Source organism: Macaca nemestrina, chromosome 19 (genome assembly GCF_043159975.1).
Source record: "Macaca nemestrina isolate mMacNem1 chromosome 19, mMacNem.hap1, whole genome shotgun sequence".
Taxonomy (NCBI): Eukaryota; Metazoa; Chordata; class Mammalia; order Primates; family Cercopithecidae; genus Macaca; species Macaca nemestrina.
In genome coordinates this window covers 81011906-81039405 of record NC_092143.1, presented here as the reverse complement: position 1 = coordinate 81039405, position 27500 = coordinate 81011906, and the positions used below count along the sequence as shown (strand labels likewise).

The window sequence follows — 27500 nt, the reverse complement described above, 5'->3', positions numbered from 1 at the left end:
TAAAGGTAATGTAACTCTATGGGAGCTAATAAGCCACGTTTGTGAAGTAGAGGTAATTATCTGACGGCATTTTATTCAGGGTCCTTGAGTATTAATTAAAAGCCATGTAAGTTGTTTCTGTGCACAAAACCTCGTTAGAATAAAAACAATCGAGTGGAAAGTTTGTTTTCCTTTTTCAAAATTGGTGTTTGCCCCAGTCCTTTTTACTTACAAGATGTTTTTAATGTCCTTAAATTTAACTCATCACATTAAAGTCATTATTGACCCTTTCTTGATGAGTCGAATGAAAGCAATGCGGGGGGTGACAGCGGAAGATGGACTTTGGTTATCCTTCCTGGCTATCTCCTCTTGCTGCTACAAACACAATAGTGATCACAAACCACATTCAAGACACTCCAAGGTGTCCTGGAAGAAATACAAAATCACACGATGTCCGACAGCCACTCCTTCTGCATTCTTTCTTACTCCAACTTCTCCTGAATCCAGGTATCAAATTATATTATTAATTTCTATTCCACGAAAGACAGGGATAATATTACATAGCTAGCATCCAATAAATGTCTGATTGTAAGTAAATCTGCCAGTAATTAAGGTGCTAATTATGTAAACAATTTCACATCAGTTCTCTTAGCCTCCTAATCATATATGGTTTTATCTCACTTAACCCAATCAAATCTTGGAAGATGTATTAGTCTTCCATCTCACCAAAGAGCAGTATATTAAAGTATTACAATAACTGAATGACTGGTATTTTACCTTCCCAAAGGTACCTTACTCCCAAAGAGCAGAAAAGACAACTGCAGATAACAAAATACTGTCCTTGTAAAATAATGCTGAAGTCATATAATTAAGAGAATGTGTCCCTGGAAAAAAGAAAATTAACAAGCTAAACAAAATAAATAATACAAAGAATAATCATATTTACATAGTTTCAGGTTTTATTTTCATAATTATCTTCCTATAGAAGCAATACTCTGCATTTCCATAACAACACATTTAATATTCTACTCTTCAGAGTTGGAAAAAATAGGAATAAAGCAGATTCCATACACGAATACCATACTCTGCATATGTACAAATAAATTCAATATATTAAATCTATTTTGTAGGTGGACTTCACTTACAACGTAACAGAATGTTGGACAGTAGATTCTGAGCATATTCATGCAGACTTCCACTTCGGTGAAAGCGAGGACAGTGGAGTTCTGGAAGACAATTCTCGTAAACACCAAGTTTTACACTTTGGACTATGCCCTCAAGATAGAAACTTATGTGAGTGGAAAAAGAAAATGTATAAATGTGAACCAAATATTCTTTACTACATAGAATAACCCTGACAACAAAGAATATCCCCAAGTCCTGGTTATCCAGTCCTCACTGGGGGCAGGAAGGGTGAAGGAGGCTGCCCTTGGACACAGCCTTCTGTGTGGTTTAAAGCCCGGCTGCGCTGCTGCTACAGAATGCACTTCATCATCACCTTTTTAAAAAAAAGTTTTCAGTACATGAGACAACTTTTTTCCCCTAAGACTTTAAGGGTAATATGATCTATAAATAAATAGTCTACAATACCTTTAAAGTATTGCCAAATCTGTTTAAACAGATTACTGATTAGCTCAAATGAGCATTAATGTAAGACACCAGAAGTTTCTGATTGGATCTAAAGGATACAAGCTGCAATGATGGGATCTTTGAAACACCGCAATGTCCTTAAATGCAAATGTCTACACATAGCTTGTTCATAGTTAATCCCAATATCATTAATAAAAATGAGCTGCTACCTGAAGAACTATGCCAATAAATTAAGGAAGAAAAACATTAAATTTATTAGCGTTTTGTATCAGACCTAAAATAAAGACCGTACACCAACATTCACGCACCCAAGACCACCTCCCAAAGGAGGATGTTATTCTGTCTAAGCTCTCCCACAGAACTAATTGTGACTAAAATCACTTCTGATACTCCACCTTGGTGTTTTCAGAAAGTCTAGCAAAATCAAGCATCCTATACTTAAATAAGTTATGACTCTAAAAGAGACAGAGACGGGGCATGAATAAGCAGGAAATTTCTTCGGCAGCGTGTACCTGCAGAATGCACACTACTGGTGTTTGCAGCCTCTTTCCAATTAACAGATTATGAGATAGGTCTAAGCCACACAGGGTGATAAAGGAATGTTTCGAAAACAGCATTTTAGGAAATAACTACAAAGGATCAATATATTAGCAGTGCGGTGTTTTAAATATGTCTTTCTAAAATGATTCTTCCCTTTCAGTTAAGTTTTCATAGTACATAGCATTTTCTTTTTCTTTTTTTTTTTTTTTTTGAGACAGAGTCTCACTCTGTCGCCCAGCCTGCAGTGCAGCGAGTGGCATGATCTCGGCTCACTGCAAGCTCTGCCTCCCGGGTTTACGCCATTCTCCTGCCTCAGCCTCCCAAATAGCTGGGACTACAGGCGCCCGCCACCATGTCCGGCTAATTTTTTTTGTATTTTTAGTAGAGACTAGGGGTTTCACCATGTTAGCCAGGATGGTCTCGATCTCCTGACCTCGTGATCTGCCAGCCTCGGTCTCCCAAAGTGCTGGGATTACAGGCAGCAGCCACCGCGCCTGGCCTATATAGCATTTTCCATGTCAACTTAAGACTGAGTTACAATAAAACAAACCAAATTATTTTGGAGGGAAGAAATATATCTGTATTAGATGGATGGAAACATTACCTCATTCTTACAATGTTAGAAAGATATTCGTACGCTGGGTGAGGGGGCTTATGTCTACAATCCCAGCACTTTGGGAGGCCAAGACAGGCAGATGGCTTGAGCTTAGGAGTTTGAGAACAGCCTGTGCAACATGGAGCAACCCCATCTCTACAAAAAATAGCAAAAAAATAAAAATAAAAAAATAAAAAAATTAGCCTGGCATGGTGGTGCATGCCTGTAGTTCCAGCTACTCGGGACTGAGGTGGCAGAATCACCTGAGTCCAGGAGAGGCTGCAGGGAGCTGTGATCGCACCACTGCACTCCCGCCTGGGCAACAGAGTGAGACCCTTAAAAAAACAACAAAACCCCCGAAGGTATTCATTACCCATGAGCTCCTATTTGGTCAAGAACCAAGTAGATTTGAAGACAGTCACTGTATGTACTTTTTAGATAGAAGAAAATACCCACACTTCAGAGAGGACTGAAGATATTTATAGAATCACTTTAATATGCTACCTTCAAAATTTTTCAAACTCATAATAAGAGCTTCAATCCATCTTTTATTGGGCTAAATAATATTGTAAGGCTCAAAATAACTTCCTGTCTCCATCTCATCTCTGAAAAGACTTGATAATTTAAATGTATCTAACATCATGGGGGTAAATTTCCTTTCCAAAACAAATTTTAAAATAATTTTTTATCAGTAAACATTACTTTTAGCAGCAATTATTAAATGTAAAAAACAATTCACTAACAGTAACTTACAAGCGTCCAAGAGAGAAGAATACCTATGCTTATTACCCCTTTTGTTTAGAACATAATTTATGTATAATTTGGCTTGCAAATTTTTTCATCAGCTATATTAAAACATAGACAGTCCATTTTCTGTAAATTCCTGCTGGTGTCTTAGAAAAGCTCTTATGGAAAGAAAAAGATATGCTTCACAGGTAATGGATACAATGAGTGATTTGGGGAGATGGTAACTAAAGATCCTAAGTCTTTATTAGGATCCAACATGACTGTAATGAAGTACGTATATCCCTAATCTATTCCCAAGTCCTTGAAATGGCATGTCAGGATTTTTACCTTTGTTTCCCTTTTCTTTTCAGCAAGCAAAATACTAGCATAGTCCTCCTGAGTATTCGTCTTCCTCTTCTTCAGCAGCTGTGGCAGTGACACCATCAGGCTTGGCCTGTGGTGTTGCGGGTGATTTCTTCTTGATTCCCCCTCCTGGAACCACCAAACTCAGGCCCAGCTTAGCATACTGTCAACAACAGAGCATGTTCTTAAAAGCTGGATAACTAGAATCCCGACACGTTTTACTCAGCTCTAAAAAGACAGCCTGGCTCTCCGCCCTCATGACCACCAATTCTGCCATTCAGATGGAAAACAAAACCCAGTAACGCTGTTCTCCAGATGCCTCATGGCCACGGTGGGGCAGGTACACAACTAGTAAAAGTATCAATTATAATTTCTTAATTAAAACAGGTACTTACAAATCCACTGAAAAAACAGAACAAATAAAAACTTAGAGTCCTGGTTCACTTTACATGCAAGGCATCACGTGAGGATGTTTCTCACACACTGACTAATGTATTCCTCACAACAGTCCAGCAAGACAGGTACTAGGGGCTTCATTTTATGAATGAATTAACTGAGGTTTAGAGATGATTAGCGACCTGCAACACGTAGCTAGTCGTCACGGATCCCCACAAGTCTACTGAATTACAAAGGCCACTACAGAATGGGTTTCTTTCAGACAGTCCGTCTAAAAGAAACGAGTAAAAGCAGCCTATGCAGGACAACAGATAGAGGGAAAGTTGAGAAATAAGCTTGAATTTTAAAATATGTACATGGTCAACAGTTAGACGGGTGAGTAAATGGCTATAAACCACACAACTACCATCTATTTTATCTAAATCTATGGTGAAATTCAATGCAAGTGGTCAGTTTCCTTATGAGTAGTAGTTTGAGAAGAAAAAAAGAGGTAGGAAAAAACCTCTTAATTACACGGGTAAAAATCTCACTAGAAACCTTTCTTTCAAGAGAAAAGATGAAAGCTACGCAAACAGGTCCACTTACATCATTGTCCATGTACTTGAAAAGCGGTGAGTTGCAGACATCTGACACTTGATCTTGGTCCTGCTGGTCATAACCTTCAAGAAGCTGTTCCAGCGCAGCACAGTCTTCACTGCCATTGAACCCGGGGATGCTGCAGTGAGCACAAATCACACGTCTTTACCTTCTCCTTAAAAGAACACAACTCAGGCAGGGATGACTCTGCCCCTGGCATGTGACAATGTCTGGAGACATTCTGGTACTTAAAAGTGTGGGAATGCTAGTGGCATCTAGAGGGCAGAGACCGGGGATCCCACTAACCAGCCTGCAGTGCACAGGACAGGCCCAACCACAAAGAATCATCCAGCCCAAATGTTAACAGTGTTGAGATTAAGACTGCTCATGTTAAACACTAAGAAAATCCCTCATTTTGATTTCTGTAACATACAATCTGAGAATTTTTTTCTCCTTTTTCTTATTCTTTTTTTCTTAGAAGGCAAATAAAACAAAATGACTAAAACGACTAAAGTCATTCACTTCCATGGAGGTCCCCAAGAGAAAAATACAGGAAAGGAAACAAACAAACAAACAAAAAACAAAACGTGTAAAATGCCCACTGTAAAAGATGAAATGGTAGACGAGCACTCCTAAGATTTAGAAATAACAGTCTCATGGCCAGGAACATTTGTCCTAGCAGCAATCTTAGTTGTAGAAACAGAAGTGCTAACACTGCAAGTCAAGAGGGCCCAGACAACGTCTTACCTATAGCTCTCCCGGACACACCTTTCTGCAGCTACATAGTCATTTCTGTGGAGATGAACTAAGACTTGAGCAATTGTTTTCTAAAACAAAAGAGAGGATCATGGTCAAATTTATGTCTGTTTAATAAAGTCAGTATCCTGGCAGTATTAAAAACACCTGGAGTTTAACTTTCAGAGTCTTTGTTTGTATAAACAGAGATTTATAAATGCTATAGTAACTTCTACGGGACACCTGAGGGGAAATATCTGAGAACAGTACTTTCCCAACTCTCATGTCCTGGGATATGGCTGCTTGGGGCAAGTCTGGGATTCACCCATTTCTAACAAGTTCCAGGGGGCACTCTTACTACTGGTCTGGGGACCACACTTTGACGCAAGCCTTAGATCACAACCACGTTTTAAAGAGAATCTCTTTCAAATATCTACACAGATTCAAGCTTGAAAAGTGAATAAAAAAGAAGAGGGGGGCGACCATAATTCCACAATGATACTTAGAATCTTTAAAAAGAAACTAGGAAAAAGATGTATGAGTGAAAACTTCAGATAACAGAAACAATGATAGTATTGATAAGTCAACGATAAAAGCAGTAATAAGATCAAGGATATGACTGATAAATTATTGGCAAAATAGGTCTTTATGAAGTATTTTTCCATCTTTTTGATCTGTATTGTTTAGGTAACTTTTACTGATTTATCTTCAAATTCACGAAGTCTTCCTTCTGTCATCTCTGAGATTAAGCTTATCCAGTATTTTATTTCAATCATGTATTTTCCAGTCCTAAAATTCCCATTTAGTTCATTTTTATAGTTTCTATAAAAACAATTTTTCCTATAAAAAACAACAGGTCCTCTTTTCTATTCATTTCAATTGTCTTTATCTTTACCTCATGAAGCAACTGTAAGTCTTTATGTGATAATGCCAAAAACCCTGGTCACTGCCGGGTTGCCATCAGTTGTCTTTTCTCCTGAAAACTGGTCGTATTTCCAGGGTCTGGCATGTTAATTCCGGACTGTACTGTGAATGTGATGCTGCGCGGCCTCTGTTTAATTTTCAGGAGAGTACGATGTTTTCAGCAGGCAATCACCCCAGTTAGGTTCAGACTACATGTGGTGCCTTGTTTTTGGTGGATGGAAGTTCTACACTCAGTTCAAATCCTTTGCTATGTGGCTTTGGGCCTGTTCCATGCATAAGCCCTGCAGAGGGCAGTGCGACACTTCGACGGTGATGAGATCTTAGCTCTCCAACCTCTGCGCTGCACTGCTACTTTGGTGCCTGTCTCAGTACAGCTGAAGAGTAAGCCCAAGACCTGTGTGGGCCACATCCACACTCTGGGGACTCCGTTTCCAGCTCTCTCCTTTCTGGAATTTTCTCCTTTCTCTCTAGCTCATTTTCCTAGTTCCTCTGGCAAAAGAGACTGGGGTCCTTGTGGCGTTTTATCAACCTGAGCCATCATCACAGTGCAGCTCCATGCCTGGGCACAAGCTTGGAGCAAAGAAAAAGGAGAGGAAAACAATGGGACCTCTTCTCCCAGTGCTGGTTAGAGAGGCGGGGTTCCTTTTGGAGTTTTCACTGTTGCAGCCTTTGCTGCCCAGCTCCACAACTGCGGGCTTCTCTCATGGCAGGGCAATGCTGCAAGACGCAATGGAAAAAACCCCCGAGAAACTCACTCCCATGGTAGTTGTTTCTCCAAGTGTTTGCTCCTCTCATTAGTCTGTTTTTATTTACTTTTCAGAGTTCAAGGGTGGTTGCTTTTGTATTTTATCCAGTAGTTTAGTTGTAATCAGCAGAGAGACAAGCTGCAGTGGGCTTACTCTATCTTGGTCAAAAATAGAGGCCCAGGAAGTATTATTTCACAAAAACATAGAAACAGCCATAGAATCCTTTCTTAGGTACTTATTCATACCAGTATAAAAAACCATCTAATGTAACACCAAAAACAAACACTTTCAAAGAATACCTTATAACAAGTTGGATAATTCTCAATTTCCTTATAAATATTTTTTTCTTTCTGAATAGAGAGTGCCGCCTCATCAAACCTAAAACGAAACACAGAAATGTGAAACAAGCAGGTCTAAATGATCGATAGCAGAGGTGCCCTGAGAAATGTGCTTGACATCATAGACTGCAGAGACACCCGGAGGACAGGCAGTGTAGCAGCTGCCCCAGGACCCAGGTTTCCACACGCTCTGCTCATTTGGCTTGCCTTTCAAATGTCTGACCGCCCACTTTCAGGCTGCACGGTGACAGAAAAAGCAAAGAACTCAAGGATGGGTTAGGTCAAATGGGGAGTTTGAAGCTTGGTAAGGACTGTCCAATAATGAGTATCACAACTTCTTTGTGATACGTATTTGAGACGATCTTCAATTAAATCACCCAAGATTTCTTTCCGCCCGACTGAAAGAACATCCTGACACCCAAGGCACTCAGTACCTTCCCCCAACTGTGTCCCTCCATCACATTCTCGCTGCTGCCCCAGTGGCCCTAGCAAGCTCTGAAGTGCCTAAAAGGGCAGCACTGAGGGGTGGCAAGTCAGAGACCTAAACAAAAGCCTTCCTGCATCTTCAATCTTCAACATTCATCTTTTCCACTGACCCTCATACATTCTCCTTTTCTTCCATTTTGCCTAATGGCAGAATGAAGATGAAAGCAAGGAAAGGGGTCACCAAAACTTTTTCCCCAAACCCTCCAGGCCCTTACCCCTTTTTCACTCCCCCAGCCCTAATTCCATCAAACCCTAATTGAATCCTCCCCTCCCTGCAAAGCTGTAGTATACTCCAAATGCCAGGACTCCCTGAGTAGTACAACTTGAGACTGAGTGAAATGCACGGTCTGTAGCCATTGCTGTCATCCCAATATGAGTTCAAGGTTATGGCAGCAACTACCAGGGGTCTGGGCATTGGGAATATACACAACCAACAGCCAAAAGGGGCAAGAGTCTGTACTATCGGGATTCAAAGGGAGGTAAGTGGTATTATAACCCAAAATAAAAATACAAAAATGTTATGCTATATGTTTTTTTTTTTTTTTTTTTTTTTTTTTTTGAGACAGAGTCTCACTCTGTTGCCCAGGCTGGAGTGCAGTGGCGTGATCTTGGCTCCCCGCAACCTCTGCCTCCTGGGTTCAAGCGATTCGCCTGCCTTAGCCTCCCAAGTAGCTCGGATTACTGGTGCCTGCCACCACGCCCAGCTAAGTTTTGTAGTTTTAATAGAGATGGGGTTTTGCCATGTTGGCCAGGCTGGTCTCAAACTCCTGACTTCAGGTGATCCACCCGCCTTGGCCTCCCAAAGTGCTGGGATTACAGGTGTGAGCCACTGCACCCAGCTTATGTGTTATCTTTTTAAAAATAGTTGCATGTATACAGACACACACACCACACACACAGTGGCTTGGCTTATGCTATTATGGCTACTTACATCATGAGTTAAACTGAATCTTTATGGGATGCACCCTGGTAACTTAGTGCCTTATAAAATAACACTCAGAGAAGAAATGCGTTCTGAATTTCCACAGGTCAACTTGATAAAGTTTTGGAACAAAGTCAATTTATAAACTGGGTTTGGCAGCAGAATTCTAAGAGTGCTCCCAATTCTTGCCCCTTGTAAACATTTCCTGCATAATCCCCCTTTAAGTGTAGGTGTGACCCTCGGAATACGATGGGCTATCCTGTGATTAGGACACAAAGGGCCCTTCCTTAAGTTAGAGGCCAGAAACCAGAGTGACGCGCTCCCGATGCCTCCAATCAGCAGCAAACTGCCATGCTGTGAACCACCAAGGGGGGCACATGGCCAGGAACTGAAGGCGAACTCAAAGCTGAAAACAGTTCCTGGCCAATAGGCAACCGGAAAACAGGAATCTCTTTCACACAGCTGCAAGGAAATCAATTCTGCCAACAATCAATGACCTTGGAAAAGGACCCAAGCCTCCGGTGAGATCACAGCCCGCTCTGACACCTTGATTTCAGCCTGGTGAGACCCTAGCTCTGCTACCTAGCTACACTAGGATCGAGCTACACTAGGATCTAGCTACACTAGGATCGAGCTACACCAGGATCGAGCTACACCAGGATCTAGCTACACTAGGATCGAGCTACATCGTATCCAGACTTCTGGCCTTGTGAAACTGTGAGCTAATCAGTGAGTATTGTTTTAAGTTGCTAAGTTTGTAGCAATTTGCTATGCAGAAATAAGAAATTAATGCAAGGCGGACTACAGCTACATGTATCTATATTATTTATAATTGTGACCCTGAGCTTATAACAGATCCTGTTTTATAAAATAAATTACATCAGAATATTCTGTGCCCACAGTGTCCAGATTATATCATTCTATTAGCAACCTCAGTATTTTAAACTTTTCATACATTTAACTATAAAGGGTGCATTCTTTATACATAAACTGTTTATTTCCTTAACATAATAATAGCATTTCTATGTGCTAATATATACTTACCTAACAAAAAAGCCAAGCACTTACATGAGTTTGTAGTTGAAAAAGTTGATCAACTTTGCTAAAAGGCCATGAAATTAGCATATAAAGCCATCTATTTTTAAATGTATCCTGTTACTTATTATAATGAAACACAGATGATTTCAACTTTCCCCTCAGGTAATACTCAATATTCCTAACACAATGACAAGAATCTGGTTTTGCTGAAAAAAGAATAAATTGTTTTTATCTTCCCCAAATGAAACAAAACTGAAACCAGACAGAAGTTATGTGCAAATGGCAGAAAACTGTCACAGAACCTCATTCACCCCCAAGCTTTCAACAGACACCTTCCTCACCACAACTCAGACTCTTCCTCTGGCCCCAACTATTCCCTGAACTCCAAAACCTATTTCTACCTACCTACAGAAATGTCGAGTTTATGTGTCATATTCCCAACGAAGTTTATGATCATCACCGAGAAGTTTGTGTCTATATTCCTTATCTGTTATAAATGGCACCATGGGCAGAACAGTTACGTAAGACAGAAACCCAGGGATTCTCCTTAATAGCACACACCCCACCCCTGAACATATACACACCCAGCCCTCCCTGTGTTTAGGATCTAGTGACTGTCTCAGACAACTGGTGAGAAGCAGCTCTTTTCTTTGCTAACTGAATCTTCTGGGAGGGATTTGGGTTCACTGAGACCACACACCTTGTCTCAAAGGTACAGACCTTCTCTCAGAGGCACAAGGTCATGATCAACTTGCTGCAAAGGCCTTTTCTATATATATATATTTTTTTGAGATGGAGTCTCACTGCAACCTGCGCCTCCTGGGTTCAAGCGATTCTCCAGCCTCCTGAGTAGCTGGGATTGTAGGTGTGCGCCATCACGCCCAGCCAATTTCTGTATTTTTTAGTAGAGGAGGAATTTCACCATGTTGGCCAGGCTAATCTTGAACTTCTGACCTCAGGTGATTCATCTGCCTCGGCCTCCCAAAGCGTTGTGATTACAGGCATGAGCCACGGCACCCAGCCTGGAAAGGCGTTTTCTAAAAAGGAACAAGGGCACTGGCCTTGGACTGCCTTTAAGACCATCCCAGATGTAATCTAAATGAAACTCTGAATCACTTCTGAACTATGACTCTCCAGAACTGAAGGAGAAGCAAGAAATTAGTATGTTAAATAGATTAACTTTGCTACACTAACATAAAAAGTATTAAATTAGGACATCTTACGGACTCATGTTAATGTAAAAAGAAAAAAAAACCCAATAAAGCAAAGTCATGAATAAAAGCCCTACATTTATAAATGTGCCCTTTGAGCACATCTACGCAGCATTCTCACTTCTGCTGCTCATTCAACTAGCATTCTCCCCTCTGCTGAGGCTTCGAAGAATCTAACTCAGTACTTGCTTTGGAACAATAGCTTTCTTTAGATATGTCTAAACCGACTGGCAACATTGGTAATGTTTTGAGGATGGTGGTGGCCCCCATCCCTAGCGGAGCTTTCTAAAGGAATATGCACAGACAGCTGGAAAACCTTCCTCACCTGACCTCCCCCAAAAGATCCTGGCCTCTCCCCTTTCCTGTGCTACTCCCTCTACCACACAGCTTTAGATAATCTATACCTTGAGAAACAAAAGCAAAGATATGGAAAGCAGAAATACTTCAGGGGAGCTGAGGCAGTGTGGACTCTCACACAGGGCTGTCCTCAACTTCTGCCCCTTCCTGCAACTTCACTTCCTCCACCTTCCATGGGGTCTTATAGTAAGGGGCTTAGCGCTCTAGAAAGGCACTGGGAGCCTTGTTGGGGAGCATTAGGAGGTGAGAACAGATGAGAAAGGAGGTAAACTACGCTAAAACTTGCCTCCTGGCTGCCCTGAAAGAATGAAGGACACTTTCTAAGACAGGCCCCTGCTCACAAGTCAGAACCTCGGTATCACCTCACAGTTTAGCTATTCTGCCACAGTCATCGCGCTATCACCAAGAACAGCTCTGCTGCTGTAACAAACATCTTCAGAAACTAAACTGAATCATTTTTAACTTGGGAACTGTCAGAGTTAGCATTTCAGTCACTGATTTCTGGGAAGCAACAAGTAATAAGATGAATAAAGGTAATGACCCCGGATTGACATGTAAATTAAACTTTGCTTCATGATTAAAGTCCTAATTTAAAAACAAAATGAAATTTCTATTCCATTTAGACAAAAAACAAACAAACAAAAAAACAAAAAAACCTACTCAGTGAAGGAAGGTCCTATAAACAAAGTAGTCTTATCTAAATGAGATTAACAGTTAATTCTAGATTAATTTATTCTCATGTTACTCTAGACTGATTTAAATTATATTTCAGCATCTGCAGTCTTCATGAAGAAAAAATTTAATTCAGTCTCAGAAAGGATAGATTCATCAGTCATTTCTATTTTGATTCCTTGACACATGAAATGGATCTTGCGTCTTTTCTGTCACTGGGAAGCTTTGGGCAAATTTCAATTAAGATATCTGCAGACCTACAACCTCCTAAAGATGTTTATCTTAAATATTATTGAGATAGAATTTTATTAATGAAAGAAACTGTTTACTAAAAGTAAACTGAGATAAAGTAAAAAAACAAAAGGAAATCCCAAGAGGTTTTTAGCTTTCTGAGGTTCAACTATTTGTGCTTCAGGTCACATGTTGCAAGGTAAATATTGTAAATATTGTATTAATGACACTATTTGTCAAGAACCTGTCAATTTTCATGGGTGTTTATGCATCTTTGTCATTTATCCTAATATTCTTATTTTTCCTTGAGAGAGGTATCATAACCCAACCAAATAACATGAAGAAAACTGTTCCCTCTCAGGTTGCTGAGCCAGGGTTCAACCAAAAAAAGCACAGTGCATGATAAATTTGGGCATTACACTTTCAAAAAACAGCAGATCTTTTAATATCTAATTCAGTGTGCCTACTGTCTAGTAAATGTTAATGTTCTCTTGTGTGGCCTGGTGTGTCTACAGCTTATACCAAAAAATTAACAAGCTATCCCCCAAATGACTTTCCAGTTCCAAATGTGGATTCAAAGTATAAACACACAGCAATAGTTTTTAAAGACATACCTACGTCCTCGTACTAGTAGTCTGGAGGCTTTTCCTAGTAATTCAACTGCCTGCCGTAAGCGTTCTTCATTCTGAAGGAATCAAAGACAAACAAGTATTGGCTGCTTTAATGCTGAAATGTTTTTATCCCACAATATTTATTTTGTAAAGAAGTAACGGCACTGGATCAAGGGGGGAACACGAAAGCTGCCAGTCCATTTCACTACTCTCTAACAGAAAAGAAATAGCGCGCAACTGTGAGCACGGAAAAGTTTTAAAAGTAGCCACTGCATTTCTCTATTTTCCTACATATTATTAATCTGAACATTCTAAGTAATTAAAGAAAAAAATGAGATTCAAACTTACTTCAAACACATTAGCTGTCTGTTGATATAACTGTACAGCCTTCTCTGGATCAACATTTTCTATAAGCCTGAATTAGACAAGAAAATGTGGCTCACATGAGAAATGGAGAGCTTATTTTTCAAGGACTTCTTTAAAATAAAGACAAGACTTCTACGCAGAGCCCCGTCCATCTCACACTCACTTTCCAGCTCGCTCCAAAGCCATGGCTGCAGTGTCTGGGGTGCCGTTTTCTAGATACATCATGCTGGCTTTCTCAATTAGCTGAACAGCCTCCGGTAGTTTCTGCATCTCCTTTGGGCAAAGGATACGCACAGGTCGGAAAATGCATCCGTTAAAGAAAAACAGAGTTAACAATCTGAAATGCAATTTTTTAAATTTTAAGTTCTAGGACACACGTGCAGAACGTGCAGGTTTGTTACACAGGTATACATGTGCCATGGTGGTTTGCTGTACCTATCAACCCATCAGCTAGGATTTAAGCCCCACATGCATTAGGTATTTGTCCCGATGCTCTCCCTCCCCTTAATCCCCACCCCCCAACAGGCCCCGGAGTGTAATACTCCCCTCCCTGTGTCCATGTGTTCTTGTGGTTCAATTCCCACTTATAAGCGAGAACATGCGGGGTTTGGTTTTCTGTTCCTGTGTTAGTTTGCTGAGAATGATGGCTTCTAGCTTCATCCATGTCCCTGCAAAGAGCATGAGCTCATTCTTTTTTTTTTTTGAGACGGAGTCTGGCTCTGTCGCCCGGGCTAGAGTGCAGTGGCCGGATCTCAGCTCACTGCAAGCTCCGCCCCCCGGGTTTACGCCATTCTCCTGCCTCAGCCTCCCGAGTAGCTAGGACTACAGGCGCCCGCCGCCTCGCCCGGCTAGTTTTTTGTATTTTTTAGTAGAGACGGGGTTTCACCGTGTTCGCCAGGATGGTCTCGATCTCCTGACCTCGTGATCCGCCTGACTCGGCCTCCCAAAGTGCTGGGATTACAGGCTTGAGCCACCGCGCCCGGCCGAGCTCATTCTTTTTTACAGCTGCATAGTATTCCATAGTGCATATGTACCACATTTTCTTTATCCAGTCTATCACTGATGGGCATTTGGGTTGGTTCCATGTCTTTGCTATTGTGAATAGTGCTACAATAAACATACGTGTGCATGTGTCTTTATAGAATGATTTATGTTCCTTTGGGTATATGCCCAGTAATGGGATTGCTGGGTCAAATGGTATTTCTGGTTCTAGATCCTTAAGGAATCGCCACACTGTCTTCCACAATGTTTTAACTAATTTATACTCCCACCAAGAGTATAAAAACTTTCCTATTTCTCCACAGCCTGGCCAGCATCTATTGTTTCCTGACTTCTTAATCATTGCCATTCTGACTGGCCTTGAGATCTCATTGTGGTTTTGATTTGCGATTCTCTAATGATCAGTGATGATGAGCTGTTTTTCATGTTTGTTGGCCACATGTCTTCTTTTTCTATAAGGAACTTAAATTTACAAGAAAAAAACAACCCCATCAAAGAGTGGGCAAAGGATATGAAATGCAATTATTTTATCCCTAATTCCTGAAAGTAAATGACTCAAAAACATTGTATAGCAATAAATATATTTAAAATGAAATGCTTCACATGATTACTCTCCCAATCAAGCCTCATTAAACCCAACCAAAAAGGTACCAGGTAATTTCTACACAGAGTTCATCACCACTTCACAGACCTTTGGGAAATCTATGAAAACAGAAAAAAACCAAAAACCTTGCTCTTCACTGTTTTCTAAGCATTTCTTTATCTTTAACTATTTACCAAGTCCCTACGACGTACAAGACCTCTGCCAAAGATCACAGACTGGCAGCCCAACGACTCTATCTCACTTCCAAGTGTGTTTTGCTTGATCCATGCGGTATTTTTAAATTAGATCTTTCATGAAAATTCTGTTTTATGGCTTTCTTCAAAAAAATATCAAAAGCTACGGCATTGGCAGGCTTGCATCCCTGTATGGCAACAAGCTGGGGCTGGGCAGCACCGTCCCGCCAGAGGAGCACGCACCTCCCGGCACTTCTCCCCGCGCTTCACTTCCAAATGCCTCTGCGTCCTGGCTGCTCACTCATTTCACTTATTCCTCTATACCCTGAGTTCATCTGAGTTTGCAACCCTCTTCCATGACTGATAAATTCTGTATCTTACTGTTAATCTATACATCTCAGGATCATGCAGTCCTACTGTAATATCTCCAAATCAAACACTTTAAAAATAAACTTAAAAAACACCATTTAAAAGCTAGTTATAAAGTTTATATAAGCAACTTTGGTGTTGACTTGCTGTATCTTAAGGTAGGCTCCACACTGACATCTCATGGGTAGTTTACAAATCTGCCTATTCAGTCCCTTGCTAAGTTGACAAATTCATTAGGATACCCCTAACAAAACTGGTCTCATTTTCGCCAACCCCAAAACATAACTTTATTACTTAGCTATGGAAACTAACAATAAAACAGACTGAAAGATACTGTATGAAACAAGGACTGCTATCACTCACTCTAGCAGAATGAAATGCGAATACATCTCCAAACCTCAGTGAAAAATATACCAAACCTTTTGGGTTTTTTGTTATAAAACCAAAAGTCAATGAAAGAATCTGAGTCTATAATATCTGCTGAAAAATATCTGAATGAACAGGGGAGGGAAACCTAACAAAATCTCTCTCAGGCACGTTAGTCCTGAGGGTCATTTCTGCTTTTAAAGAATACAACTGAACCTTGGACAGCAGAGATTTAAACTGTGCTGGTCCAATTATATGCAGACTGTCTTGCTCCTCTGCCCCCTGAGACAGCAAAACCAACCCCTCCTCTTCCTCCTCCTCAGCCCACTCAAACGTGAAGAGAATGATGAGGATGAAGAGCCCTATGGTGCTCTACTTCCACTTAAAGAACATGAAATATATTTTCTCTTCCTTATGATTTTCTTAATATTTTCTCTAGCTTATTGTAAGAATACAGTTTAAAACATATTCCATACAACACACAACATATGTACTATTTATATTATTGATAAGACTTCCAGTCAATAGCAGTAGTGGCTCATGCCTATAATCCCAGCACTTTGGGAGGCTGAGGCAGAAGTATCACTTGAGCCCAGAAGTTTGAGCCCAGCCTGGGCAACACAGCGAGAACCAGTCTCTATCAAAAAGATTAAAAAATTAGCAGGGCATGGTGGCATGCACCTATAGTCCCAGCTACTCAGGAGGCTGAGGTGGGAGGATCGCTTGAGTCCAGGAGGTTGAGGCTGCAGTGAGCCACGATTGTGCCACTGCACACCAGCCTGGGCGACAGACCAAGACCCTGTCTCAAAAGACAAAAACAGGCTATCAGTAAAGTTTTTGGGGAGTAAAAAGTTGTATGGAGATTTTCAGCTGCACAAGGGGTTGGCATCCCAGCCCTTGGGTGGCTCAAGGGTCAACTGTATGTCCTCCCCAAATTTACCTATCCACTAATTACATATATACTGTGAATCTACAACATAAAAGCATTTGGGAGGATTAAAAAAACAAAACAAAACAAAACAAAAAAACACACAGGAGCTATTCGTCATGAGTTTTACCCAGTAGGTAGAGCAAAAAATACGTTAGAAGGCAGTATAAATGGCATCCAAGTGCTATTTGTTGTTTAAAAATTAGCAACTACATCTTCCTGCTTTTGCATAAAATCAAGTGAGGCTGTGAATAAGAGGTCCAACCACAATATTGACACTTCTCCATAAAAAATGATGAGCTGCCTACTTGAAAGTTATACCCTCCACCATAAATATGCCTATTTTCAATGGTTGTGTGCCCATGGAGCAAACAGGATATGAAATCACAGCAGTCATCAAGTGACAGAACCAAAGGTTGATCCAACAAGTTTCTGTGGCTTCCCTGCACATCTGTCTACAAAATGGCACTCTCCAACCCTTGCTGGTGAATAAATGTGAAGGTTTGTAAGACAAATTGGTAGAAATTTTAGCCCACAGAATTGCGGACCATGTAGCGCAGGAGTCCCATGCTCCCAAGACTGTCCAAAGGCATTTAATTTACATATAAAACAATGCCAGAAAGCATTTTCCTTCATCTGTTTCCCTGTCCACTAAGTTAAATTTCTTTCATTCAAAGTAGTGCCTTTCCAACCCTCAAATTAAATAGATACTTGGGCAATGGAAATGATGCCTGAATAATAAATTTTGATGAAGATTCAAGTCTTAGTACAGCTGTTGCAATATAAACTGAGGCTGTGAGAATTAGTGTTTGAGCATTTCTTAATTAAGTATATCCTAATAACATGCACGAAGTACACTGAGACTGTAACAGCCACCTGGGAGCTTCCTAGTTCTCAGTGGAAAATGAGACAGAAGAAGGCCAGAGCAGATCCCCAGCTTCTTTGGCTGTAAGAGAAACTCTAGTTGCAAAGGAACTGCAGTTAATAACCTAACTTGCATCACCAAATACCAATTCAGTTGCATGTTTGGCCAGAAAAGCTTTATTTCAATGGATTTATAACGGTTTATCATGAGGAAGCATCATAATTTAAACATTCTTCTATTATTATTATTTGTTTTGAGACAGAGTCTCGCTCTGTGGCTCAGGCTGGAGTGCAGTGGCGTGATCTCAGCTCACTGCAACCTCCGCCTCTGGAGTTTAAGCAATTCTCCTGCCTCAGCCTCCTGAGTAGCTGGGATTACAGGCGCCTGCCACCACCCAGCTAATTTATGTATTTTTAGAAGAGATAGAGTTTCACCATGTTGGCTAGGCTGGTGTCGAACTCCTGACCTCAGGTAATCCGCCCGCCTTGGCCTCCCAAAGTGCTGGGATTACAGGTATGAGCCAGTACACCCAGCCTCACTTTTCTATTTTTCAAAATTTAGATAATTGCCATTTCTTCAAAAAACATCCTGATGCATAAATCTTTGCTCTCTCTCTCTCAATGACAGATTCACAGAATTGAAATTCCTGGGTCAAAGACTATAAAATCTTTTAAATTAAGCATGTTAACAGCTATTACTAACATTCTTTAACCTTTTGGTATTTTTTGTTGTTCTACAATGAGCATGTGTTCACTGAAAAAAATAAGTTCACATTATAAAAGTCAGAGAAATTAAAAACAAAAGCTTTACTAAGGTAAAGATTCTTAAAAACAAAGCTTTATAATAAATACTTGAAAGTAGCTTTTACCATTTTAGATGAAACATTTAAAAAAAAGAAAGTACTTTATTTCAACTGCCAGCTGGCATACTTTGAGAGTCGGCATCATAAAGTAGTATGTTCTGTCTCACCACAGCAGGACATTAACGCCTAGCCTGCTTTTGAGGAGCAGAAGTACAAATAGCGGCACAGGCACATTGGTCGGAATATTCCATGCAGAATGAATTAAAGTAGCAAAAGCTTAAATCTGTGGTTGTCTCTGCTGCCAACTGTTATTCACACAAGTAAAAATGTCTTCTATAATCCATGTATGGTAATTTTTAAAATATTTATAAAATTTTACTACATTCAGATGTCCTTCTCAAAAGTAGAGAAACTTCCCATAAAGCTCTTTTTATAGCAATACACATCTATCCTGGTTATAGAGCTTAACACGCTACTGTTCCCAGTTCCCTCCGATACAGTCTCTCTTATATTTCACTTTTAACACTCCTTAAGATGTACAGAATGTATTCTATGGGTCCAGTTAATGTTACAATGGACATAAACCTTACACTTAGCACCTCTTGCCTTACGGTAAGGAAGCTTTTCAACTCCAACATAAATTCTTGTTTAACACTTTGTAGTTAATCCGTTTTACCTACACAACAACTGTGACATAACATTACTGACCTTCAACATCATTCCAGCTTGCTCATAAGCTCTGCAAAGAGAATATAATTTCTCTGATGAGATCTTAATGAAATGAGGGGTATAAGAAACTTTCTAGTGAGGAACTACTGATAAGGAAAGTGACTTCAATTAAAAAGGGCTCATGCACAACATATCACTTCAGGTTTGTATTACCACACAATATAATTTTTTATTCTTTTTTCATGGGGAATAATGGCTTAGAACATCAGACGTTTGAGTTAAAGAGATTTTATTTTGCAGATGCAAAATTATGTAAGGCTCAGTAAGGTTAAATTAATTTCCATCCGACAAACCTAAATCTAAGTTTTTTTGTTTTTTTTTTTGGGCGGGGGGGGAATGGAGTCTTGCTGTATCTCCCAGGCTGGAATGCAGAGGCACGATCCCACCTCACTGCAACCTCCGTCTCCCAGTTTCAAGGAAGTCTCCTGCCTCAGCCTCCCCAGTAGCTGAGATTACAGGCACGTGCCACCATATCCAGCCAATTTTTTGTATTTTTAGTAGAGACAAGGTTTCACCAAGTTGGCCAGGCTGGTCTTGAACTCCTGACCTCAAGTGATCTGCCCGCCTTGGCCAACAAATAACTACTCTCCACAAGGCAGGAGAAAGCTTCCTGCCTCATTTCCACAGGCACTATTAACTATCAAACAGAGAAAAACAGAGATTCTAACTTATTTTTTTTCCCATAGGCTACTGAACAAAATGCTCCTAATAATATATTATGGCAAATTTAATTTAAACTCTTTATATCTTAGAGTTAGGAGTGACTTAGTTTTTAATGTTGAGGTAAAAATTGAAACAAAGAGAAATGATTATTTAAATCAATACAAAATGTATAATTTGGGAAAAAATTACCAACCTACAGAAAAACAGCCACATTTAAAACATAATTTGCAATTACATGAACACACGAAGAATACTTACTTGGCAGCATGGAAAAGACTGAATGGAAGCAACGAAGTCAAAGTTAAGGAAAAAAGAAAAAAAAACCGAATAGTTTCTACAGATCTAGTATTTAAAGATGGTTAACTAAATCACTGACCCAGTTGGTTCCAAAAGACAAATCCTACAAACAGGTAAAAAAGAAATAATTCAATGCCTGTCGATATCGTTTAAAACTACGTAATTCCCCAAAACACTGCACAGGTTTTAAATTATTTCTATTATGCAATAATCTGAAATTTTACTGAAGTGCAAAGTTATTATGACTACAATTTGCAAGTAAGAGAAACATTTTTTATCGGTAAGTTTTCAAATACCTCAGGAAAATGTACTGTTTTAAACTACTTATAATTTTTATTTCAAATACCCAAGGAAAACTGTATTTAAAAAAAAAAAAAACTGATACAGTAGTTCATGCGTTTTCAATACCTGTGCTACTTCTTCATTCTTCAGCACATGTCTATAGATTTCCCTTACTTCATCCCAAGTAAAACCATCATCAAGTAAAACCACAAACAATAGAAAATAAGTTCTCAAACGTAGCTCTGCGAACCAGTGTGGACCTTATGATCAAACTTCACTATAAACACTCCTTCAGAGTTTAAAAATACAGAATTTTTCTAATAATTTTCTAACTTAAAAACATTTTACTTCACAGTTAGTAAAGCAAATTTACAGCAAGAGAAAACAGTTTGCCAAAATCATCTAATTGTTTAACTTCTTTTTAACAGTTGAAAAAGATACGCCCTATTATTTTCATGGGCAATAGCTTCCCTCAGGCAGGCGTCTTTTGCTTGCTCAAACTGTTTGGCATTTTTAAAAGCAACAGCTGAAATAGAAAAAAAAACCCTCTCATTTCCATCATTAAAAACCTCAAATCATCACTGAAATCTGCATTTTATATGAAGTATTACAAACATACTTATTTCAAATACTTAAGAAGTTTCCTAAACTATAAAATGCTACTTTTTTCTAAAGCAATTTCCTTACAACTTTTCCAATTATCGATAACTTAGGAGTATTTTTAAAAGTTTTTCTTTTTTAATTGTCGACTACTGGCAACAAATCAGTGTTACTTCCACTCAAAATCAAGAAATCTTTCTAACACCAACACTCCCTAATGCTCCCCAGTGACCGGCAGATTTTTTAGTCACAAAAGACAGCACCTTACTTCACCAGTTGTACCTTTAATAATAAAAACAGTATTTTAGGTATAGGTCATTCAATTACGTAGAAACCGAGGGCCAATAAACACATTAAACAGTTTTTAAAATAATAAACCTTCTTTTTGGCACAATCTTTAAATGTCTAACAATGCATTTATTTTTTTCTTTAAACCTTTTATACCGTTTACCGTCTATGAAAAAGATATCTCACTGTTCAAATAGCTAAAGTATATTGCAAGCTGTTTTAAAAGTGTAATCATCAAAGCAAAACAGGAGTGCTTATAAAATATGATCGTATACATTTTGGAAAACTTATCAAGGGTTGCTTATAAAGAAGCAAAAAGCATAATGCTTTAAGAAAAGTGTTATTTGTTAAAAACACTCTTACAATTCTCTTTAATAAAATGTGAAAAATAAATACTGAAACTGCTCCCTTCCCTGCTTTTCCGTATGTTGCTTTTTAAAAAATTTATTCTGATTAAATAGATTTTCCATAAGCCCTTAAAGAAAATAAACACAGGAAGCTTCAGTGGGAAAATCTCACCTAAAACATTGATTTTTGAATGTAGTTCATGATCTCAGAGGGACAGAAAACAAATCTGTGTTAAATTTCCCTCCCAGAGGACACTTGCAAAATGTTGCTCCCTTCTGCTCCAGAAGCTCCACTGCATGAGTCCACAAAACTCATACGGAGTTTGAACTTTCCATAATTTTAAAGTATGAGAGAGAAACAATTGCCTGATGCCAAAAAAGAGAACTTGCTCCGATTTAAATAAAAGCACTGAAGACGCATTTGCTGTTTAACCAAAAGCACTTGCCCTAGATGTTCTCTGTGCTGGGCTAACACGTGTGATCAGGGCTATCGCTGAAACACAACTGAAAACGTGTTCAAGGTACTCAAAATTTTGTTATATTTTATTTATACTCCAAATTACCACAGATAAGCTGAAAGCTATCACTCTATAATTCAGAATGCTAAATTTTTAGTAAATTCCCTTATCTGTTGCATATTTTACATTGTTCATATCTTATATAAACTGATTAAACTATGTATATAGCTTAACACTTCACGAACACGCAACAGACACATTCAATGTGACGTTCATAAAAGACATAAGGACCAAGCAAACATATGATTTGCAGATCTGCTTAAGATGAGGCTAAGTTAACAAAAAATTTAACAAACTCCTTATTCAATAGAAAGTATAGAGAAATACGGCAAAACTCATGGATACAGTATTCAAACAACTGGAGTTGAAGAATACATAAGCAACACTAAAAACCCACTGCCGTGTATCAGCAACCCCGCCCCACTGCTGCTGTCATAGACAGCAGGTACCGGGAACTCTGACTCAGCTCTCAACACATCTGAAAATAACAAGTGGAAAAAACCTTTTGTTTTTTAACTATTAAAGCCTTGTAGAAAGCATACACATATTATGGTGAAATGAAGTTATCGGACTATTTTAAGATTACATGCTGGAGCAACTGGACTACAGTCAAAAATACCTGCTTTTCCATATTCAGAAGCGGCACTGTCATAATCTGGCTTCCATTTTAAAAAACCAGTTTTCAGGCTAGAATGAAAGAAAGACACAGTTAATAGAAGTTACCAACCACATTTATAAGTCAGATCTCTGCTTGTAATGACCTTCTAGGTCTTAAAAAAAAAAAGAAAAAAGAAAATAAAGGAGGAGCCACCAGGCATAAACTTTCCGCGTCACCTGCCTCCACCCAAACTTATGCCTAACAAACACGACCTCACCTCTTTCCCTCGCACTGTCACAGGTATGTGGTTTCCTCCTACAGGTTCTCAATTCATGGTCCCCAGACCAGCACCATCAGCACTGCCTGGGAACTTACTAAAAACATAAATTGTTGACCCCATCCCAAGCCTACAGCACCTCTGAGGTTTAACGAACCCAAAGGTGCATTAAAGCTTCAGAACCTCTGAAGCACAGTGTTGACAGCAGAGGGACTCATGAAACTGATGCACAGACGAGAGGCTAGAGACATAAATGGAGGCATCATAAGCATGTCAAGAGCATAGATGAGACCAGATCTCCTAGCAAGACTGCAGAGAGAGAACACAAAGACTAAGGAATATAATCATTCAGTGGAATAACAGAGGAAGTAGGCAAAAAATTAAAAATTAAAAAATTAAAAAAGCAAAAACTCGCCACCCATAAACAAGAATGATAATCAGAAAGGGAAGGATATTACAAAAGCCAAGAGAAACTGCCTTCCAGGATCCCTACTGGCTTCTCAAGATGCCAAATCAAAGAACCATCAATTTTGAATTCTTATCTTACTTGCCTTTTCCTCAATATTTTATTTTTTTCTTATTTTAAAATAATTTCAGACTTAAACTAATTCAGTAACTGTCAAATTTGGGTGCGCATAAAAATTGCCCAAGCCATCTTAAATTCTAAATTTCATTCAATTAGTGAAGGCCTGCTTGCACAGAACACGGCTTGCTTCAAATGAATCAGGCCAGTATCTTAAGAGGAAGATGGGGAATCTGTAGGAGCCCTCAGAAGTACAGGCTTCATTGTGTGGCAGCCATGTGAACTACCAAAAAGTCGTAGCTTTTTTTTTTTTTCTTGAGATAGGGTCTCGCTCTGTCGCCCAGGCTGGAGTGCAGTGGTGGTATCTCGGCTCACTGCAACTTCCGCCTCTCAGGTTCAAGTGACTCTAATGCCTCAGCCTCCTGAGCAGCTGGGATTACAGGCTTGCACCACCACACTCAGCTAATTTTTGTATTTTTAGCAGAGAAGAGGTTTCGCCATGTTGGCCAGGTGGTCTCGAACTCCTGGCCTCAAGTGATCCGCCCACCCCGTCCTCCCAAAGAGCTAGAATTACCGGGATGAGCCCCTGCGCCCAGCCAGCTACAGTAACATTTTTTGCCAATTAAATTTATTTAACACACTTAGCATCTAAAACTTGTTTGTGTATATAGTGTTACAAAATTCAAATTAACATAAGCAATTTTTCAAGCTTACCAAGAATTTCACTGCTCAGAAAAATAATATCCTTAAATTGTGGTGTGTCTACTGTAATCCACAAAATTGAGGAAATATGCAATATGCAAAATGATAACCCTCTGTTTCTATCCCAAAACAAACATTACATTCTGTATATTAACATAATTTTTTTAATCCCACTAAAACCAAGATACAATCATTCAGTCGCTGAAGGAGCTATACACGGAAAGACCCAGAGAGTTTGAAACTGTGCAAACCATCCCAAGTCACATGAATACCACTAATAAGGAAGAAAGATGTATAGCTAATTTAGGTTTAGCAGCTATACCTGTTAGTCCTTTTGACTCTTTTTCTCCAAAGAATCAATAAGGAAATTGACCAATTTCCACAGAAAAAAAGAAAACAGCAAAATTACCATCTGTGGGGGTGGGGGGGATCAATTTACAAAATGACTCAGCAACACTGAACTATATCATCATCAGAAAATGGAGAAAAATCAAATCTGTCCTAAGCTCCTGGCCCATTTTTCCTACCACCAACCGAGTAACTGTCTAGCAGCATTTCAAACTAACACTTCAAGCCTGAACCCCCACACCTCCCTGCCCCAGACCTACTCACGAAGCACATCCATTAACCCCTATCCCCTATCTTGGCTGAAGGCCTCTCCCACTCCCAAGTTAGAAACCTAGGAGTTAACCCTTCATCTCTATATGTAGGCAGGTCATTAAAGCATGTCAACTACATATTGACAAATGTCACCCAATCCCACCACTGTATTGTACTTGAATCCAGGCCATCACCACCTCTCCCCTGAAGTCAACAACCCACTAACATGTCTGGCACTACCTTCATGGGACAGTCACCTTTCCTCCTCTTCCATTCCCCACACCCGGAGCATATTACCTTTTCCTTGCTTCATATCTCCACCATACTACACTGAATACTTCTAGCACTGAATATCTTCTTTTTAGTCCTCTGTTCACTTGTCTGCCCGTCTGTGAATTCTAAGCTCTTGAAGAAGGGGCCACTTTTGGTTACTCCAGTATCCTCAGTGGCTGGCACAAGTACACAGAGACAATTTGTAAATGTCTGTTTACTGAATATGTCAAAGTTCATTCTCCACACTGCTGCCACGTTTTTCTTTTCCTTTTTATTTTTTATTTTTGAGACAGAGTCTTGTTCTGTCTCCCAGGCTGGAGTGCAGTGGCACCATCTCTGCTCACAGCAACCTCTGCCTCTGGGGCTCAAGCGATTCTCCTGCCTCAGCTTCCTGAGCAATTGGGATTACAGGTGTGCGCCACCACACCTGGCTAATTTTTGTATTTTTAGTAGAGACAGGGTTTCACCATGTTGGCCAGGCTGGTCTTAAACTCCTGACCTCAAGTGATCCGCCCACCTCAGCCTCCCAAAGCGCTGGGACTACAGGCGTGAGCCACCGCGCCCAGCCTGCTGCCACATTTCTTCCACCAAAAGCAAATCTAACCGGGTTCTCTGGTTAGATGCCTACAACAGCCATCTGAGAAGCCGTCCCTTCACAGTCTGGCCCCAACTCTTCTTCACTCCAGCTCGTCCTCTGGCACTGTGACTACACTACATTCACTGTTCCCAGAGCACATTTTCAGGCCCGTGTATAATACATACTACAGTTTGCGCACAGAATCTCTTTCACAAGATTTCCCCTCTGTCTAAAACATTCTGTATTTTTCAGGCCCTGCTCACAAATCATCTCTTCCTCAAATTTTCTCATGAAGAATAAACTTCTCCCTCTGCGTTACCTATGCACAGTTAATACAGCTTTTTTTGGGGTCCCTATTCTACACACTACTCTTACTACAAATTTTGCGTTTGCTCCCACTAGAAAGTCAGATTGTTGTGGGAACCCGAGCCCCAGTACCTTACACACTGACTGCCTCAAGTCATGTGATAGCCTGAGTTTTTCCACTGTTTGAAAATTGGCTCTGCCATCTTTCACCTGTGCGGTTTGGCCTAAGTCGTTATGAGGCTTCCCCAAGTCTCATTTCCTCTTACGAAAAATTATTATCTCTATTTGGAAAGTTATTGTGAAGATCTCAGCTTATGAAATGATGTATGTGAAGCCCCCACCACAGAGCACGATGCTGGCTTTCTATTAACTGTAACTGACAGATAAAAATGCGCTGGAGTAATGAAACGGGGGGGGGGGGGGGGGGGGGCGGGAAGAGGCTGCCCAAAGGATAAATTAAGGAGAATCAGTTCAGTCCCACAAACATTTGCTGGGTGCCTACTACGTACTGTACCAGAGGTGGAAGGACATACACAGCAAAGGACGAAAGCAGCACAGTCCCTGCCCACAGGAAAAGTAAACTGCCAGATGACAAAGGTTCACCGAGGAGTTTTTGGGGTAAACCTATGGTCCCCTCCACACAAGGAGCTTTTCAAGGGCAGTGGTTCTCGACAGGGCGATGTTGTACCCCAGAGGACATTTTGGGTTGCCACAAACGGGGAGGAGGTGCGACCGGCACCCAGCAGGTGGAGGCCAGGGATGTTGCTAACGAGCCTCCGACGCACGGACAGCCCCGATCACAAGGAGTCTTCAGAAGCACCGCGCCCAAGTAGAGAAGCCCCCTTTACCTACCAGCCCGGCAGCACCGCGCCGGGTCCCCGCCCACACCAGCCACGGGGAGCGGACTTCCGGCGCGGCGGACCCACGGCGCTGCCCGAGGCGCAGCGGACCTGACTCCAGCCCGATCCCGGGAGCTCGACCCCGGGAGTGCGACCCAGGGGACACCGAGCCCCTGCAGCCCCGCAGGTACCAGCGCGCCGGGTCCCCTTATCCCTGACCCCTCCCTCCCGCCCCGCCGGGTGCTAAGGCCGCGCCAGTGAGAGACGGACCCGGCGTCCACACGCAGGCCCATGGAAGGTTCTCACTCACTATTTCTCTGCTTTGGCGAGGTGTTCCAGCCCCTCGTTTATCTTCTGGGCCGCCATCTCCACAGTCCGGTCTCTGACGTGGAGACACGGTGCGCCTACCTCTTCCTCGGGCGCCAAGAATCCGCCCAAATAGGCGTGGGAACGCGGAGGAGGAGGCTGGTGCAGCGCGACAGTCGAGCGACTACGGAGGGCCGGACGGCCCAAGCCTCTGCGGCGAAGCGGGGCTGGGAACCGACCGGGGCGCCCCGCAAAGAGACATCGCGC

At 40.7% G+C, this 27500-nt stretch overlaps 1 protein-coding gene and 1 long non-coding RNA gene across 4 annotated transcripts in view; one reads left to right on the top strand and one right to left on the bottom strand.

Moving 5' to 3' along the window:
* Positions 1–914: 914 nt before the first annotated feature.
* On the bottom strand, positions 915–27443 carry LOC105478901 (NSF attachment protein gamma). Of its 3 annotated transcripts, none has more exons than XM_011736624.2 (13): positions 27238–27443; positions 22852–22919; positions 20921–21005; positions 20159–20176; positions 19217–19247; positions 13566–13675; positions 13385–13451; positions 13040–13110; positions 7470–7548; positions 5513–5592; positions 4775–4904; positions 3779–3956; positions 915–1477 (listed from the first exon to the last, which is right to left on the bottom strand). In XM_011736624.2, exons 1-12 carry the CDS (start codon positions 27291–27293, stop codon positions 3813–3815), a joined length of 939 nt encoding a protein of 312 aa, XP_011734926.2. In that variant the 5' UTR covers positions 27294–27443; the 3' UTR covers positions 915–1477; positions 3779–3812. The 3 variants fall into 3 exon arrangements, with proteins under 3 accessions (XP_011734926.2, XP_011734927.2, XP_070941791.1); XM_011736625.2 differs by having other exon boundaries at positions 915–1205; XM_071085690.1 differs by having other exon boundaries at positions 915–3956; positions 27238–27442.
* LOC112426133 (uncharacterized) overlaps positions 26988–27500 on the top strand; it is a 54715-nt gene continuing 54202 nt past the window's right edge. The window contains exon 1 of the long non-coding RNA XR_003017410.2: positions 26988–27114. This is a non-coding gene — a long non-coding RNA (uncharacterized lncRNA). The remainder of the gene's footprint in view (positions 27115–27500) is intronic.

Bases quoted from the DNA above. Each gene is read 5' to 3' on its own strand.
- LOC105478901 (XM_011736624.2), bottom strand. From the start codon at position 27,293: ATGGCGGCCCAGAAGATAAACGAGGGGCTGGAACACCTCGCCAAAGCA. The intron at 13,452-13,565 runs GTGAGTGTGAGA...TGTCTAATTCAG, and splicing joins GCTTTGGAGCGAGCTGGAAA to GCTTATAGAAAATGTTGATC. The intron at 13,111-13,384 runs GTAAGTTTGAAT...TGATTCCTTCAG, and splicing joins AGACAGCTAATGTGTTTGAA to AATGAAGAACGCTTACGGCA.